At 39.5% G+C, this 18,373-nt stretch overlaps 1 protein-coding gene across 6 annotated transcripts in view; it reads right to left on the bottom strand.

Moving 5' to 3' along the window:
- Positions 1-3,370: 3,370 nt before the first annotated feature.
- Positions 3,371-18,373, bottom strand: part of NMRK1 (nicotinamide riboside kinase 1) — a 39,341-nt gene continuing 24,338 nt past the window's right edge. For 2 of the 6 annotated variants that reach the window (XM_082471118.1, XM_082471120.1), the window contains 5 exons: positions 17,718-17,865; positions 17,567-17,638; positions 16,836-16,942; positions 14,487-14,570; positions 9,659-10,262 (listed from right to left, as the gene is read on the bottom strand). In XM_082471118.1, coding sequence (XP_082327244.1) covers positions 10,243-10,262; positions 14,487-14,570; positions 16,836-16,942; positions 17,567-17,638; positions 17,718-17,865 — 431 coding nt within the window. In that variant the 3' untranslated portion in view covers positions 9,659-10,242. Of the gene's footprint in view, positions 4,786-7,944; positions 8,271-9,658; positions 10,263-14,486; positions 14,571-16,835; positions 16,943-17,566; positions 17,639-17,717; positions 17,866-18,373 lie in introns of those variants that run through there. The other 4 variants (XR_014266102.1, XR_014266104.1, XR_014266103.1 and 1 more) reach the window with 4 other exon arrangements.

Below are 18,373 nucleotides of genomic sequence, written 5' to 3'. Positions count from 1 at the left end.
TCAGGTTTGGAAATTCAGCGTCTTTGCTCTGTATCTATGAGTGAGAGAGAAGTCAGCATCTCATCACAGCCCTCGTTTTCACTGGGTAAAAGGGAATTTTCGTACATACTTGACAAATATTTGTGGAATAGTGCATGAAAGAGTTAGTATGTCTGAGTCAGGGGCAAGGGAGACAACAGAATGGGATGGAAGCCACTGCAAATTGTCCCATGGCCAGAAGTATTTCAAATAAACTGGCTCTGGTCTTAACCTGGAACAGTGAAGCCAAGATGGAAATTCAAGATGAAAGCAGTGAAGTTTAACCTTTCTTGCTCATTTCTATGTTAGAGATAGAGGAGAGGAAGAAACCTCGGATTTTCCTAATGTTGGAGAAACCTACCTGAGCTTCCACTGACCTAAAAGCTGACCTCACAGTGCATCATGGTGGGAAGAAGGGAGTTTAGCTGATTTGAAGCCAATGGATTATAATTACGTGTTAAACATTCATACTTCCCAATAAAACAGAGGTTTTTAACTGGGCTGCACATAAGGTTTATCTGCAGAGTTTTAAAAAACTACAGATGCCCAAGACCCATCCCAAGTGATTCTGGTACGGAAGGCATATTATTCAGAATTTCTTTGACTGAAAGCAGCAAAAAAGCAACTCAAATCAGCCTCAGCCACAATTTGGAGTGAGTTGTGAATTATTATCTAATGCTGCATAACAAATTAACCAACTCAAACTTTAGCAGCTTAAAACACACCTTGTACAGTTTCTGTTGATCAGGATTTGGGGGGTGGTCTAGCTGGGGTTCTGCCTCAGGGTCTTTCGCGAAGTTGAAATGAAGGTGTCAACTGGGCTTCAGTCATCCAAAGGCTTGACTGGGGTTGGAGGACCCACTTCCAAGGTGGCTCCGTTACATGGCTGGCAAACCGTTTTGCCACACAGGTTTTTTGCACAGGGCTGCTTGAGTCTTCTCACAATTTATTGGCTGGTTTTCCCCAGATCAAGCAATCTGAGAGAACAAGGCTGAAGCAGCTTGATACGATTTTATGGCTCGGATGAAGGTGTGTTTGAGTAGGAGGAGGGGGATCATCACAGGTAGGATGTCTATTGTCGCAAAGGCTGAGGACCATCCTAGAGCAAACATGCCATATGTTCCAACACACCCATTCATTGTTTATAGGGTGAAAATGATTAAAATGAGTATCAAGGGAAGGTTTGAAGGGGAAAGTATAATCATTTTAAAAACCTCAAGGGTTATGACTCACCTCTAACTGTGGTAATAGACTTAGATCTGTCTTAATAAGCCTTTAACATTTGCAGATCCCTTTAGAGTTTCTCGGATGATTTCATAACATCTTATTTGATCTTAAGAACAATGTTAGGTTTGTAGGCTGGCGTCAGGAGGACTGGGACTGAAAGACAGAGCTAATAATAGTGAACACCCACCAGATACCAGGCATTTGACTAGATACTTCATATTCATAAACTTTTTACCCAAATGCCATGAGGTCAATATTAGTAATTTCAATTTTGAGGGAGGCTTAGCTTCCTTGGGCTCAGAAAAGTTAAATGACATGCCCACAGCCGAGCATTGGAGCCAGAAGGAGAACCCAGATTTTCCTTCTCACAGTCCTACATGCTTTCCGCTTGGCTGCTTCCCTTTCCAGCATAACAACCACTGCTGCTACTTTCTCCACATGCTACATCCTTGACTTAACCTTCATCTTATGGTAGCATGGGACTCCCAAAAAGACAGAGGACTCAATAATTGCAGGCCAGGGGTGGGGGGGTGGCGGTGGGATGAATTGGGAGATTGGGATTGACATATATACACTAATATATATAAAATGGATAACTAATAAGAAACTGCTGTATAAAAAAATAAATAAAATAAAATTCAAAAATTCAAAAAAAAAATTGCAGGCCCAGACTTATAGTACCCTAAGAATGGTGTTTTTTTGGTTTTGTTCTGCCTTGTTTTTTTGGTGACCACTTCATTACAAGCCTATTGGAATGAAAAAAGAAAGGCAGAGAAAAACTATATTGAACAAGAAAAGATACCTAGTTTGCAGTTTATACTGAAAAAATCCAATTCTCTAGGAATGTCTACCTTCGTTTGATTTTTATTAAAAATCTGTCTCCAAAGCAGACAACTTGAGTGGCCACAAATAACATCTTGGCATCTCATTTTCCTTTGTTGTCAAGTTGGGTAATATTTCTTAAGGTTGGCCTAACTTTCATGGGTGTGGAAGGATAGGTGGCATGAAAGATAAGATGTACTTTGTGTTCCTACATGTATTTGAGTGAAATAAATGATTTTCAAGAGGTAAACATCATCTCTACTACTAACGGCCTCAAACTTCTAACTGTTCTTCTAACTTATAAATATGCAATTACACCTCCACGTTGTTTGTGGCTTACTAAAAGCAATGTGCCATAGTATTTCCTGAGATAATCCAAAATAGATGTCAAGTCTCCCACCAACTAAATCTGCTATTTTTAGCAGCTGCAGGCTAGCTAGGCAATATGTCCTCCATCCAATATTGTCAGGGTGATCATAGCACCTTTTCTGAGCTCTGTACAACCTTTGCTTCAGTAAGGACCATATCAAAACAGAGGTCTGGAGGTTCTCTCCTCTTACATACCCTATATATCCTGGCTTACAGGATACTCAGCCAGTCATATCTTCAATGAAGGCTTATCCCTTAACCCCCTCATTCCAGTCCTACCAGTCAGGTACTCAAGCATTCCTGTTATTATGGTAGAGTATAGTAGTTAAGAGCGTGAAATTGGAAATCAAATTTGGATTTGGCTCTGCCATTACTTGTACGGCCTTGAGTAAGTTATTTTACCTCTTTGTGCCTCAGTTTCTTCATCTGAAAAATAATACTATCTTCTAGTAGGATTTAATGAGTATTAAATGAGATAATATATGTAGGGAGTTTAGAATGATGCCAGGTATATGGTAAGCACTATACAGGTGATGCCTATTTTTATTATTGCACGTATTTTTCATAAAGCTAGGTTACCTCCTAAAAATTTGAAGACTCAGGCAACTGATTGTTTAACCAGTGGGTCAAATAAACATTTATATGCTGCCTACTGTAATTAGTATTATTGGACTAGACAGAGAAGACATGAAGATCAGCAGACCTAAACAAATTAGCTTTAAGTGTTGATGTCATGAATCCCTGACGCCTTTCTGCCTTATTCTACCACATCCCCCATTTTTAAAACAGGGAAAGGGACAAAAAGTGATTACCAGGGGAAGCAAGTTCCAACAGAGTCTCCTGCTGGGTCTTTTACAGGGTTGGGGGAGAAAGAGAGAGAGAGAGAGAGGGAGGCAGGGAGAGAGAGGGAGAAGGTGCCTAGCAACTCACTCACAAAGATAAGTTCAAGACGTGTGTTGAATATGGAGTCTTGAGTTGAGTTGCTACAGATTCTAGGTCTCCCCTGTCAGCCTCCTATTTTGTTGACATCTGTGATATTATAATAAAGTGAGCACAGAATGGTCCAAAGTTAGAAGGCTACTCTGATTGGTTCTTGGATTTTTAACTATGAAGGCCTTTCATAGTGTATAAATGGGGTGGCCAAAAGCTGCAGAGGTATAGTTGCAAGCTAAGCATAATGACAACAGCAAGCGGAGTCCCAGAGTTTCAGGACTAGCCTCATAATACAGAGTAGCACGGTGATTCACTATTTGGGGTCATAAAGTCTTGGGTTCCAAACCTGGTTCCAACAAATGTTAGCAGTGTGACTCTGGGTAGTTACTTTATCTTTCAAAGCCTCAGATTTACACAGTTGTTATGAGAATTAAATAAAGTAATGTATGTAAGGTCAAAACATACTTTCCAAAAAGTTAAAAACATAACTCTCATACAAATATAAAGTGAGCATGCGTCAAAGATTCATTTCACATGTTAATGAGAGAACTGACAGGATGGTTTAAAGAAAATTGGAGAGAGCAAAGTATTTACAGTGGCTAAAGAAAAAGGCTTGAAAAAGCTGGCTAATTTAGATACAAAACTGGTTAATGTACAGGGCAATAAAACTGTAACTTTTGGGGTTGTCTTCTTTACCAGATAAATAATTTGCATCTCTAGTGAACAAATTTCATTTTCATCACAATCATCAGCTGTTCTCAAGTGGGGGTAATTTCTCTTTCCAGGGGACATTTGGCAATGGCTGAAGACATTTTTGGTTGTTATAGCTGGGGGGTGAGGGTGTGTGTGAGTGCTACTGGCATCTAGCGGGTAGAGAACAGGCATGGTCCTAAACGTCCTTCAACGTACAGGTCAGCCCTTCCCCCGCAAAAAAGAATTTTCCAGCCCCCAATCCCAATAGTGCTGAGCTTGAGAAACCCTGTCTATCAATTTCTACAAGTTAACATCTACTCTTATGAAATTTAAAATATGCTAATGAAGAGAAAATAGCAAGTCAAACAAAGATACACACGCCCAGAGAACTGGCTAAGGTGGGTTGGCTAGAAAATGCTTAGATAACTCTGAAAGGACATGCAGTAGCCCTTTTGCCTATTTCCCAGTTTTGGAAAGTTTTCTTGACAATACTTGACACCATACCTGAAACACGGTAGGTGTTCAATAAAGGTTAGTTATTTCTATAAATTTATAGGCCAGTAGATAGACGTCCAAATGCCCATACAGTAAAATAAATGCCATACTTTTACAGAAGCATCGTCACTGTTGGAAATTTCTTCCCTGTTGGATTTTTTCATCATGGTCACTTTGAAGTTTTAAGAAAGTCCTCCAATATAACCTTCAGACATACAGATGATAGATCTATTAAAAAAGACAAGTCATGTTTAAAAAATTTCCTGAAAGCCTCATTCAAAAAACTAAGCCCCTCCTCCTGCATGAAAAACTTTTATTGTCAAATTGAGAATATCCAAGATATCTTTAGGAAATCCATTTAAAGTCTGCTATAGAAAGGATAGTAAGGTAAAGATCATAGAATTGCAGATCGTGGCCCTTTTTATTGGCCAAAATGTGTGTGTGTGTTTTTGGGTTTTTTTTTGACATTTTAAAAATTGAAGCATAATTGACGTACAATAGTATATTAGATTCAGGTGTACAACATAGTGATTCAATATTTATATACATTACAAAATGGTAACCACAATAAACCTAGTTACCGTCTGTCACCATACAAATTTATTACAATATTATTGACTGTATTCCTTATGCCGTACATTACAAAGGTAAAAAAAGAAAAAAAAGCAGCCACGCAATTGCCCAAATTCGTCTTGTATAAATCAGTTGTATCCAGTGGTTGTATCTATCAGTCTGAGTCCAAAGGAAGAGGTTTTATTCACCCCCCACCCCTTCCCCCCTTATTAATGACAGCCAGATCTTGTTGGAGAAGGCACTGCCATGGCTCACTGAGTGTCAAGGAAGCAGCTGTGGTGAAATGCTGGCAAAACTTGCTGGAAATCTATCCCCTGGAATTTTGGGGAAATCTACCCTCTAGGGTGCCATGGAAAAGCTGTTCCCCAGGAGATGTCTCACCAGAGACACTCTGCTACATTGCCAACCCACAGGAACATAAAAGCAAAATCCTTTTCCTGCAATGGCTCTCCAGTGCCCTCTATTGACAATGCTTAACATTGTTCCACTCGGCAAAGGAAAACTATTTAGAAGGCCCAGATTCATTTTCACAGAGAAAGCAAAAAGGGAGAATTTGGAGTTAAGAGTGAATAAAATCAATAACTGATGCAAGAGTTATGCTGTAATATTTTTAGGAGCTGACAATACTGATAATTTCAGGCTGGCAGTGTCTGAATAACAGCCAGTTTGGGCCCTCCTGGGCCTGCAAGGTGCTTATTTGTCCACTATAGAGCAGTAATTCCGCCTGGGCCCTGAGTAAGCAATATCGACATCACCTGGGAACTTGTTAGAAATTCAGATTCTAGCACCCTACCCCAAACTAACTCAACCAGAAACTCTGGGGTTGGGGACCAGCAATCTCTGTTTTAATAAGCCCTGCAAAGGATTCTGGTGCATGCTAAGGTTTGAGGACCACTGTTATAACAGTAAGCTCTAGAACTTGCTGTGCGGGCACGAAGAGAAGAGTCAATAAGGATTTATTTGTATGAGTTTTAGTCTCAATTTTTAAAAAAAATTTATTTTTTTTGGCTGCTGTGGGTCTTCGTTGCTGTGCGGGCTTTCTCTAGTTGCAGCGAGGGGGGGGGCTACTTGTTGTTGCGGTGCACAGGCTTCTCATTGCAGTGGCTTCTCTTTGCTGCAGACCATGGGCTCTAGGCACGTGGGCTTCAGTAGTTGTGGCACGTGGGCTCAGTAGTTGTGGCTTGCGGGCTCTAGAGTGCAGGCTCAGTAGTTGTGGCACATGGGCTTAGTTGCTCCGCGGCATGTGGGATCTTCCCGGACCAGGGCTTGAACCCGTGTCCCCTGAACTGGCAGGCAGATTCTTAACCACTGCACCACCAGGGACGTCCTTAGTCTCAATTTTTAATCTTGAAGAAGACAACCTAACTTCTCTGGGATCTGGTAGCTAGCACGGAAAATAATATTTTAATCTCTACTTTTACATTGATGATGTGTTTCTGGACTCGTGGGCATGAATGCATCAGCTATGCTCACTTTGGTAAGAAATTCTGTTTTTGATGTTCTCTTATCTGCAGGTCATGCTACCTTGATGCGGGCCCCAAAGCTGCTATTGCAATTTTCATCTGTTTCTGTGTGTACACAGAAGTGGAGAATAATGCCCATTCTACATTTTCCATACCCTTGCTTTTCCCTAGGTCTCCACCATGACTGCAGTTACTGGAAGAATAGCTAGAGCCACAAACCTAAGGTCAGCATAGCAGACAGTGGCATGGAGCTCACATTAGCTCACCACTGTTCCTTGCCCTTCAGATAACCTCATGAGTTGGCTTGCCTCCTTGACAAAGCTCCAATAGCCCAGAACAGAAAGCTTCATTTTCACCTGACACAGCCTTTGCCTTTCCAATTTGCTCCTTTCGAAGGAAAGATGGTGAGATGTATGCTAGCAAGATATTTTTCTTCTGTTTTTTGCTTTAAAATGAAAAATATGTGTGTGCATGTTTGTGTGGTGTAGGGATTATGTCCTGGCCCTTGTCCTGCCAATAACTAGCTGCATGGGGTTGGGCAGGTCACCAACTCTGGCTCTAATTTCTACACATAAATATAGAGCATTAGACAAGCTGATACTGTTCCAACATTTCATGATTCTATGCACTACCACAAGCGTATCCTTAAAAGGTAACTTGGTGGGCTTGAATCTCACCCTTTAGTGTAACAGTCTGTGCATGAGGCCGTCTTCTAAATTCCCTCCTCTGGGTTTAACATTAAGCACAATGAAACCTTCCTACAGCAAATTCATCCTAAAGGGACTGAGGTTATTTATACATAGAAAGTGAAGTCTTCAGCAGATTTGCTCCTTTTCAATAAATAAAGAGCATGTGTCTTTCTAAACAGATATCTATCCCATTAACTGCTTTGATAAGAGTAACTAAATGTGAAAGCACACACTGGAAATGAAGCACTAGTATTCTTTATTTCAAATTCCTGATTTATTTCTCACTCATAGTAGTAAGCAAAAATGTTTACTTCTTCCCAAAATGATTTGAACGTTTACATTTTTAATGTTTGTTAAATTTTTGTTTTTTCTCAAGATAAAGAGTCTTTCTCTGAGCTATTTTCACATGCTGAAATGGGGGGAAATGACCGTCAAGTATGATGCTTCTCAATCAACAATTGCCCTCTGTGGGGGATGGTATTTCAGAAATTCTTGGAAATAATAAAGTTTGAAAAGTCATATCTAGACTTTTACACTAAAAAAAAAAAAAAAAAAAATCCTCTTGTTTTGATAACACAAATTACATCTATCTAAGCTTGCTAAAATCAGAGCCAGGGAGGATAAGCAGAAAAAAGGTTGTGGTAATACTTGCTGTTGCTTACCTATTTCCTCCTCCTTCCTTAGTAAAAGCTTTTTCTTCCCCGTGGCAACATCCCCAGACAATGAAACACAATGAGCTCAAACCTCTCAGAACGCCTCTTCCCAGCCTCTCTCGCAGTGAGAAGTGGCCATGGAGGTAGTTCTGGCTGTTGGGGTCACTGCTGGGTGACTCTGGAAGGCCTGCGGCTGGCTGTGCATCCTCTACCCAGCTTCCTGCCTTTATAGTTGACACTGTGCGGGGAGCTTCTGCTGCCTTCCTGTGACCTCCTGGGGTAGCTCCGCAGCCAAGGATGAAAGACCCTGGCTTTTCCATAACACTTTCAAGTTGCTAAATTTCAGAAAAACAGGTCTTCAATATGTAATATTTGGGACTTACACTAAAAAGTTATTTATATGAAATTGTATGCCCTCTAATTTTCTTTTTGGTTTTTTCCCCCTAAATCTGACAACTCTAACCCTAATCCTAACTCTAACTCTAACCCATAATTCTTGGTTATGTAAAAAGAATAAACCCCAATAAGCTACTATTAGTCAAGTAACACGTTGCTTGCATGTGCATTCATTCCTGACATAGCAGTAACTTATAACAAGTACCCAACATTTATTGTGTTCATTATGTGCCAGACACTGTGCTAGTTAGCAGGGGTGTGTTTGTAATTAAGTCACAGAGGTAGGTCCTGCCTTCAAGCAGCTTGCAGTCTAGCTGGAGAGACAGCCACTAAATAAGTGATTCTGTAAGCAGCAGTATAACTACAATTGTGATTAACGCTTTGAAGGAAAAGTAGAACTTTGAGAGCACCTATGAGGGCGGGGCAAGGAGGAGGGAATCGTCTGAGAAGCAGCATTTTAGGGGTGAGCTGAAGGAGGAGTAGGAGTTAGCAGACTAATTGGAGGGAAGGGTTGTAGAAGTTTGCTCTAAGTATCAGGAGCAGCACATGAGCCCGCTGTGAAGCAGGAAGGGTCCTGGTAAGTTTGAGGAGAGGAGGGCCCAATGGCTGAACAGCAGTGGGTCGAGTGACTGGAAATGAGGGTAGAGAGGCACTCATAAGCTAGATCAGGGAATGTCTTGGGGGCCATGTTAAGGATTGTGAACTTTATCCTTACTCTCCACTAAACCCACACTAAGCACTGTTGATATCCCCTTCTTATAAAGAGGAAATATAGACTTTAAATGCTTTGATCAAAGACATATAGCTATTAAAAGGATGAACTGTAATTTGAGCCCAGATTTTTTTGTTTTTCAGTGTGTGTGACCAAAAAACCCCCTAGTCATCACAGAGAGCAAGCTAGTTACAAATTTCTAAGTTCTGAGTGCTGATCAGATGAGTCTGTAGAGAATGTTTAAAGTTAATGTAAGAATATATTTTATATTTGTAAGGACTGAGAGGGTGTGAGCAATCTATCTATTATTAATAAATAACAAGTTGATCACTAATTTAAATTCCAGCATTGAATGAGGCCTCAAAAAAATTATACGATTATACAGATCTCCTGTTGTGCTTTTCAGTGAAAGCTCCCCTGTATTACATATCACTGAAGTAACTGTAACTTATTTCTGCTATTTTAGACCAATGGTTTGACAAAAACAAAATAAAACATGCACATAAAAAACCTTATTTGTAACAAAGTCTCAACATAAGTGACACAAATGATTCAGTGGTTTCAGACACATATAAAAAACTGTAACAGCAGCAACAAGGACAAAACACAAAAAGATACTGTTGCAAATTGTTTATTTATTCAATATGATTACCAATATGACTACTCCTGGTAATCCCATTATTTGCAGGAGGTGGGCGTTGGTATGGGATGGTAACCAATATTTTTAAAAAATTAAAAATAGAAAAATATCAAGAGTACATTGTATGTGAGGTAAATATTTTATGATTCTTGATATGATACATGCAACACATATAGACAATACACACAAACACACATCAATAGATTACATATATACTGGATTGTGATCTATATCTTATTCCTTACTCTGGGTCCCATACAGAAGAGTTTGACAATCCCTGGTCTAGAGAAACTGACTCACTCTTTGTGAACTATGCTGTATCTTGTACTTCCTGGAGTGAGAACAAAGTTAAGGTAAATTCCTGTCCATAGTCATGGATAACTACTTACTTTTCCATGTGTTAAGGAAATCATGTGTGATAGAACAAACAGAGAAACAAACAAACAAAACAACAGGCTGTCATCGTACCGAAGTACACATTGTATCTTGGTTAAGGTTCTTGCATAGATTCCTTTGAATTTCCTAATTCACTCTAGGAAGGATTCAGTGCATTCCAACTTTACGCTGTCACTTGCAGACCTGGGGAATAATTATAAATAGAAAAGAAATTAATGGAGAATTCCAATTGTCATTGTATTAAATCTTCACACTAACATCTAAGGGTGTTAAGATTACAGGGATTCTGGGGCAAGAAATGCTGGTTTTCTGTAAAGAACTAAATAGAGTCCAAGTCTCATTCATTTAATCCTTGCGTTAAATTTAAGCCTATTTTCAGCTATCAGATACCCAATATCATTTGCAATTGGTATAATAATCCTTGACTTCAAGGAATGAAATAATTTGAGAACTAGAAGAATAACACAAAAGGTGGCTGGTACAGTCGAATTCTTGTTTTGGAATGTTATCCTTGGTTTGAGGAAAGAAGTATTCTTACCTTCAATCTTTATTTTTTTAATATTTTTTTACTTTTTTAAAGTAAGGAAGCCTTGCTGAATACTTAGTGACTTTGGCTTAGAAACTCAGTGATAAGCCTACCGCATTCTTATTACACATCTCATGCTGGAAAAGCACACCTATTTTAGGATACTATTTAATCTTTGAAGCATGTAAAATATAAAAATGATTATACTCTTTGACCAAGCAAGTGCTACTTCTGAAAAATTTTAATATAATTCAAGAAGAAGAAAACCAGCAATTTGTGCAGATATTTTTACCGCATGTTATTTGTCAATGTAAAAAACTTTCTAACAACACAAAATATCCAACAATTGGGAAATGGTTCAATAATTTTGTGAATTTGGATATTATACTATATAATTATACTACTATTACTTTATAACTGGAAACTATTTTAAATTCAATATAGAAAAATATCCCCCCAAATTCATTTTATTAAATTTTTATTTTGCAATGTTTGTTCCTTTGATTTGACATCTTTCTTCTGTAGTAAGATGTCACTGTCAGGTCTTATAATTTACTTTTAATGAGCAAAACAGAACTCAGCCTTGAATCCTTCAACTGGGAGAACTATTTAGTTTTATTCAGTTTCATTACATAATGGACTCTATAAAGCTTATTAAATATTAAATACTAATTTAAAAACAAAAGTAAGCATGGCAATTAACTATGTAAACCATGTAACCATATAAAAGACTGATGTGAATAGCAAAAACATTGGATATGTACTTATCAAAATGTTAACAGTGATGATTGGTGGGAATATAGGTGATTATTTTCTCCCTAAAAGATTAAAATTTTTAAAAAATTATTATGTTTTTATAATGAGATGAAAATAAGCATTTTATTTAAAGGGAGTTTGAATGTTCCTGGTAGCTAGAGCTGCCTTGTCATAGGGAGAATAGGTAATGATTAAATTTTGCCTCAAAGTCTGGATTTAAATAAGGATTAAATTAAACATATAACTTTATAAACTTACTCTCCTGGGTCATTTGTTTCATTAATAATTAAATTCAATCTTTGTTGTTTGCCTTTCATTATTATTACTTAATCACAATTATGATTCTATATGCTTAGAATAGAAAATTAGTTAAACAGTTTATGAGATGCTATCAGAAGCTTGAGGTGTAGTTAACTGAAACATTTGAAAGGTCTCCTGGCTAGCTCAGACCCATACTGAGGGTTAAATCAGGCTACACTGAGGATCTCTCCAGGCTGGCTTTGGCAGGTACTGTGGTTGGAAGAACTGGGAAATGTGATGTGTTATGAATAATGCAGTAACTTATTTATGCAACTGGAAAAAAACGAACATAGATCTTGGAGGCAGGAAAAGCTGACCTTCTTTGGATTTTACATCTCTTCTAACATTTTGCTATTATGTTTTTCTTTTTAAGCTTTATGCAATATCTTGAACACAAGCAAGATAGCCTTACAAGGAATACTTCCTTACAAACCTCTAGGATGTAGGCAAGGAAAGAGGAGGGTGTCACACACATGGAAATGTACTTTCCTGTGGGCTTTCAGCCCTCATCAAAACATGTCAGCTATTCTTGGGCCTTGGACCAGATGGCACAAGCTGGCACTTGGTATGGAATTAGGTGCAATTTGCCTGAGCTACACGATCAAGGCTCCTTCATTTTTTAATAAATAAATAAATAAATAAATAAATAAATTTATTTAGTTGCGGCGAGCGGGGGCTACTCTTCGTTGTGGTGCGCGGGTTTCTCATTGCGGTGGCTTCTCTTGTTGCGCAGCACGGGCCCTAGGCGCACAGGCTTCAGCAGTTGTGGCACGAGGGCTCTAGAGCGCAGGCTCAGTTGCGGCTCAGGGGCTTAGTTGCTCCGCAGCATGTGGGATCTTCCCAGACCAGGGATGGAACCCATGACCCCTGCATTGGCAGGTGGATTCTTAACCACTGTGCCACCAGGGAAGTCCCAAGGATCCTTTATTTTTATCAGCAGGTGGATCATAAGGGCAAACTTCAACGTATGACTTGGTCATTAAAGGAAAATTGGACCCAAGCATTAGCCATTATTGAGAGGATGGAAAGGTATAGGTGTCCAACTGCTGAAACACCCAGTAAGTATCTTATCAAGGTCAGCAAGGGAGCCAATAACTCTCAGAGAAGTGGCTCTGGCTCAGGTGCTATCGTTTACAAACGCTGAGCCCCTGTCTTCACACTACACTCTGTATCCACTTATGCTGGTGCCTGAGCTTCATTATGGGAGGTCTATCAGAGTAACATGGCAGGGGTGAGCAGGCATACCTGAGCAGGCAAGGATTTTTTTTTTTTTGAACATCTTTATTGGAGTATAATTGCTTTACAATGGTGTGTTAGTTTCTGCTTTATAACAAAGTGAATCAGCTCCTGGCAAGGATTTTAAGTTCCACTTAAAGGAAGAAATTTTAATATGGTCCTGAAATTTCTTTAAATAGGTTCATGCCTACATGAAGGGCTGATCCTGAAATTGGGAGGGTGTCAGGATCAATGAACTGCCTGGCTGGGCTTAGACTGCTAGTCAGATAGGAATTTACTGAGGGCATAGGAAATCTAATTCTTATTGAGAGATTTTGAGATTTGGACTGGGGGATTTGCTTCTTACCAAAAAAGCATGTAATATTCTTCACTGCCAAAGTGACTCATACTGTCAGCTCTTGAGCCAGCTGATGATTGCATTTTGTATGTTAGCCATGAAAACCCTTTTAGTTCAAACAGTTCCAATGAAACAGCTAGATCTATAGTTTTGTTTTCCCAGCACACTTTGTCATCCTTCTTCTTCTGCTTTCTACCTCCTGCCCTGCTTTCCCTTGGGGAATTTCTCCCCTTAAGTCAGGAGGCCTTAGGAGAGGTACTCAACTACAAGATGAGTACACGATCCAGTCCTAGCCAATCAGAATAAACCATCTCCCCAGGCATAGTGATTGGTTTAGCAAAAGTCATGTGACCCAAGCAGGACCAATCAAAATCTTTCCTGGGACTTTTCAGCTGGGCTAAAATGGAAAACTGCTTTAAAAAATGTTCAAAATAAAGAATTTTAAACATATGCAAAACTAGTGAGAATAATATATAGACCCCCCCGCCCCGTACTCAACACCCAGCTTCAACATTTATCAACTCATAGACAATCTTGAAAAAGAATAAACTGTCTTTTTACTGGGGCTGTTGGACCTAGGAGGATGGTGCTTCCAAAAGACATCATATCTGTCAGTGGAGAGAGACTGACTTCAAAATATACCCAAACAGAAAATGAAATTGAGGCAAAACCATGAGGACCCCATTTGAGCTCCTTAATACAGCTGAGCCTGAAGCCGCTGCCACTCCTGTACTTTCTTTCTGCTTAAGCCAGATTTAGGAGGATTTGTGTCACTTGCAAAATGTATTGTCTGATATGAAAACCTTGAAGAAACACTCAGTAAGTAATTTTTAAAATCTTTTGTTTATTTTGGGAAATAGAATTTATGAAAAATCTTTAGGAGGAATAAATGAGAAAGGGAACTCTATACATATTAAAAGAAGATCACCAGCATTTTAACTTCACTAGACTCAAAGGATAATTTCAGTCCCATTGAAATAACAGCCATCTACTAAAAATTTTAAACTAAATAACATAAATATCATTAAGAGATATTACAAAGGGTGAATATTTTCACCCTTAAAAAAAACTCACAAAGTAATCAAGTCCCTAGACCCATTCAGAGTGTCTGATTCTGTACTATCTTCAAAGCAATGCATGAATAGATACAATCACTCCTACATTAGCTTTCTGGTATACCATTCTTGGATATGTAATGAACTATTTCTCCCGGCTGCTCCTTCACAATCCACTTTGATTGGACAATACTTACACTTTTGCTTTGCTAGTTCTTGTATTAGGTCTTCATACACTTGTGAAAAGAGGTCCTCTTCAGATTTTGTTCCATCTAGGTAAACTGAGAAGGGGAAAAGAGAGCAGTTCAAATGCTAACAGGCTTATTAATACAGGATGCTTACTCTGGCACTTGGCATCTCTTGAGAACACCAGTAGGTTTAACCAAAGAACCCAGGAATATAACTTAAAAAGAAATTAATAGCCATTAAAGAGAGAAATATATCACAGCCAGGTAAAACGGGTAAGAAATTTTGATTTATTGCAGAGAAAATTCAAACCAGCTGATGTGAAAATTGAAAAAAAAAAAAAAAAAGAAAGAAAGAAACAGAGTTAAGTGGCACTGTGCATATGGCACTGTAGGAGCACTGAAGAGGTCCTTTCTCAAAACAATCATTTATGGAATTCCCTGGCAGTCCACTGGTTAGGACTCCAGGTTCAATCCTGGTCCAGGAACTAAGCTCCCACAAGCTGCACAGCATGGCAAAAAAAAAAAGAAAGAAAGAAAAAGAAATCACTTAAGGGAGTAGTTCTTGAACTTACTTATACATCAGGATCACCTGTGAAGCTTCTTAAACCATGCAGGGGTCTGAGTTCACATGTGTACTGAATCTGAATTCTCCAGGCCCATGAGATATATATTTTTAACAAAACTGGCATAGTCAGTTTGGGATAAAAAGTAGGAGTTATGTAGGTTAAAGGAAAGAAAGGGCCTTCTAGGCAGAAAACTGCAGAGGTAGGGAGGTAAGAGGAACTTTGTCTGTTAAGGAAAAGATGCTCAGTGTGGAAAGGCTAGAATGTGGGGAGGCAGGAACAGTATAGAGATGAGATTTTAGAGCTGTGCCTTAGTCTTTAGTGGCCTTGAGGTCTGGCTGTTTGGATTTTATCCTGAAGGGCTGGAGACTCTTTGAAGGTATTTAAGCAAGGTAGGAGCATGGTTGGATTTGCATTTTAGATGGAGAGAGAGAGAGGGGTAGTAAGAAGAAGACATCCCTGCAACCAATGGTCCATGTTGGAAGTGGTGTGGCCAGAATGTCACGAGAGGCTCTGTGGATGGGGAAGAAGGGTTGAACTGGACTGAAGACGGGATCATAATAGCTGCCAGATCATGGAGAGGCCCTGTGTGCTTTCTGTAGCTACCAAAGAGGTCACGAGGCTTCTCACAATATATGCAACTCCCTTCATTCTGAAAAGATACGCCAGTTTTGATTGCTCTACCCCATCCAAAACCCTTCTCTCTCCAGCATCCTGCATCTTCTCCATGTGGTACTCTATATCCCAAGGATCCGTTCTTGGCCCAGGCCCATAGATCCAGATATTTATTTCTAAATCACTGCTTTAAGTCCCTCAGGCATCTCAACTTCATTACGTGCAAAACAGACTCGCATTCCTCCTTGCAAATCTGCGACTCCTTCACTTTTTCCTATTTTCTGAAATAATGCCTGCCAATTGCTAAGCTGTTGTCCTTGCCACCTCAATTGCCTGCACCCTCCATGTCTATCCTATCACGCAGTTCTTCTGAGTACATATGTCCAATATTGCACCCTCTACATCTACCCTTCACATAGCCAGAGGGATCTTACTAAAACAAAAATTTTATATCTACCACATCCTTGTATAAAGCCTCTCCGTAGAGGGCTTCCCACTTTCCTTAGGATAATGAACTAAGTCCTTAACTGGTCTATGGCCTTGCAGGGTTTGGACCCTTCCTGTATCAGCAACGTCACCTCTTGCCTTGGCTTTCTCTACCACAACCTTCCTTCTGGTGCCCCCTGGTCTTTTCATGCACCATACCCACCATCTGGGGTAACCTTCTATCTCCCCAAGTTACCTCCCTTTGTCCAGTTAAATCTATCATGTGGTTTAAATATGGCTTCCTCAAGGAAGCCTTCCTGGATTGCTGAGACTTGGGCAGTCCCCCTGAAGCTCAGTGTCACAGTATTCAGCACAGCTAAAAAGGATAATCTTGTGCATCATCCATTTAACATCCATTTTCCTGATAGAATGCTGGTTCATAAGAGTAGAGACTGAGTCTGCCTTATTTCCCTTGATATCACCAGGGCAGTGCCTTGTACATGGAAGGCATTCAATCAATATTTGTTGAATGAATGACCGTCTAGAAGTTGACAAACTTTGACAAGAGCCATAGAGAGAGAAACAGAAGGCAGGAGAGCCAGTGTGGAAAAGGGGGAGCCCAGAGTGTTCTAGCTTAAAGTGTCCTCTTATAATCTAATACATGAGAAAAATGCCTTCTAAAGTCCTTTCTTTTGTGTACTTTGAGGCAATGACAAGTAAAAAGCCTTCCGTGGAGGGAAAAAAAGGCACTTACCGATTTCCCATGAGATGTTCTCCATTTCTTTTCTGTGCTTTAGATACATGGGCCACACGTGGCCCTCAAAGTACCCTGGGGTGTCTGGAGGCTCGTAGATCCTTGTACTATCAAAATACGTAGGAAACTTTATGTTGACATAAAGACAATTGATAAAGTAAAATAATGGTCAGGACAACGGGGAAATCACCCAGAGATTGAGTCTAAACAGGATTAAGACTACACTTTTTAGACTCAATGCCAGTTACAAAGACAATACCCAATGGATTTAGTCCCCTGATCTAAAAAATGAACTCTGTAGTTCACTGACTACCATTCATAATTATTTTCCCCCCTCTAGTGATTTATAAAAGAAGTGAGAGACAAATATTAATGTAAATAATGATAGAGATACTGATATGTTGTAGTAAGCTTTAATCGGTGTTCTCTGTGGCTGTAGCAGCATACAGGTCCCCTAATTTAAAACCATAATCAACATGGGATTGCTTCACATGAAGATTTAGGAAGGATGAGCCAAATAGCTTGTACAAGAGCCTTTTCTTAGAAAAGTAATTTACATTACTCCATGTGGGTGACCATTTATGGAAAAAGGTCTTGCTCTTTGTATGAAGAATTGAGGCTTCCCTTGCTTGAAAAATGACATATACACATTGCTCAATAATGCTGTTTCCTTGTTTTTCCTAAAGTTTGTCTTTTGAATTACAATCCACAAAGGCAATTTCAAAACTTACCTCCTCCTCCTCTTACATTCTTCATACGGAATGGTCAGAAAATAGCTTCTATTCCATATAGTGTCAAGGGGCCTAAATTAACAGCATATTTAGTGCACAAAGTTTTTTTCCCCATTCATTCAGAGTCCATATTAGAGTGGGGAATGCTTACTTATAATTATAGAGAAGGAAACCTTCGATAATTAAGATGGGAATTTCCTCAGTGTTTCCCCTGTCTGTTGATGCCAGAGGGTGTGCTGCGCTTTCCATCCAGCAGGAAACGGCGGACATCATTTCCTCCATGTTAAGTGCTTCAAGCACTTCAAACAAACACACAAAAAAATGAAATCAATACAACAAAAGTTTTACGCTGTGGCTTTTTATGATGAGTATAGCCAGTGGTCTATAAATATATAAAATAACACTATTTTATTTACCCTTCAAAACACCTAATTAGGGACTTCCCTGGTGGTCCAGTGGTTAAGAATCTGCCTTCCAATGCAGGGGACACGGGTTCGATCCCTGGTCTGGGAACTAAGATCCCACATGCTGCAGGGCAACTGAGTCTGAGTGCTCTAGAGCCTGCGCGCCACAACCAGAGAGCTCACGTGCTGCAACTACCGAGCCCACGTGCTCTAACTAGAGAGGAGCCCGCATGCCACAACTAGAGAGAAACCCACGCACCACAATGCAGAGCCTGTGTGTCGCAACTAAGAGCCTGTGTGCCACAGCTAAGACTAAAAAAAACCTAATTAACAAATATTTAGACAAAAAATATAAACTCTAATATTGATAAAGTGGTATGCTTGATATATTTTCATTCTGGAA

The sequence above is a fragment of the Balaenoptera physalus genome (assembly GCF_965194825.1).
Source record: "Balaenoptera physalus genome assembly, chromosome: 7".
NCBI classification, from domain to species: Eukaryota; Metazoa; Chordata; class Mammalia; order Artiodactyla; family Balaenopteridae; genus Balaenoptera; species Balaenoptera physalus.
This window is presented reverse-complemented; position numbering and strand designations above follow the sequence as displayed.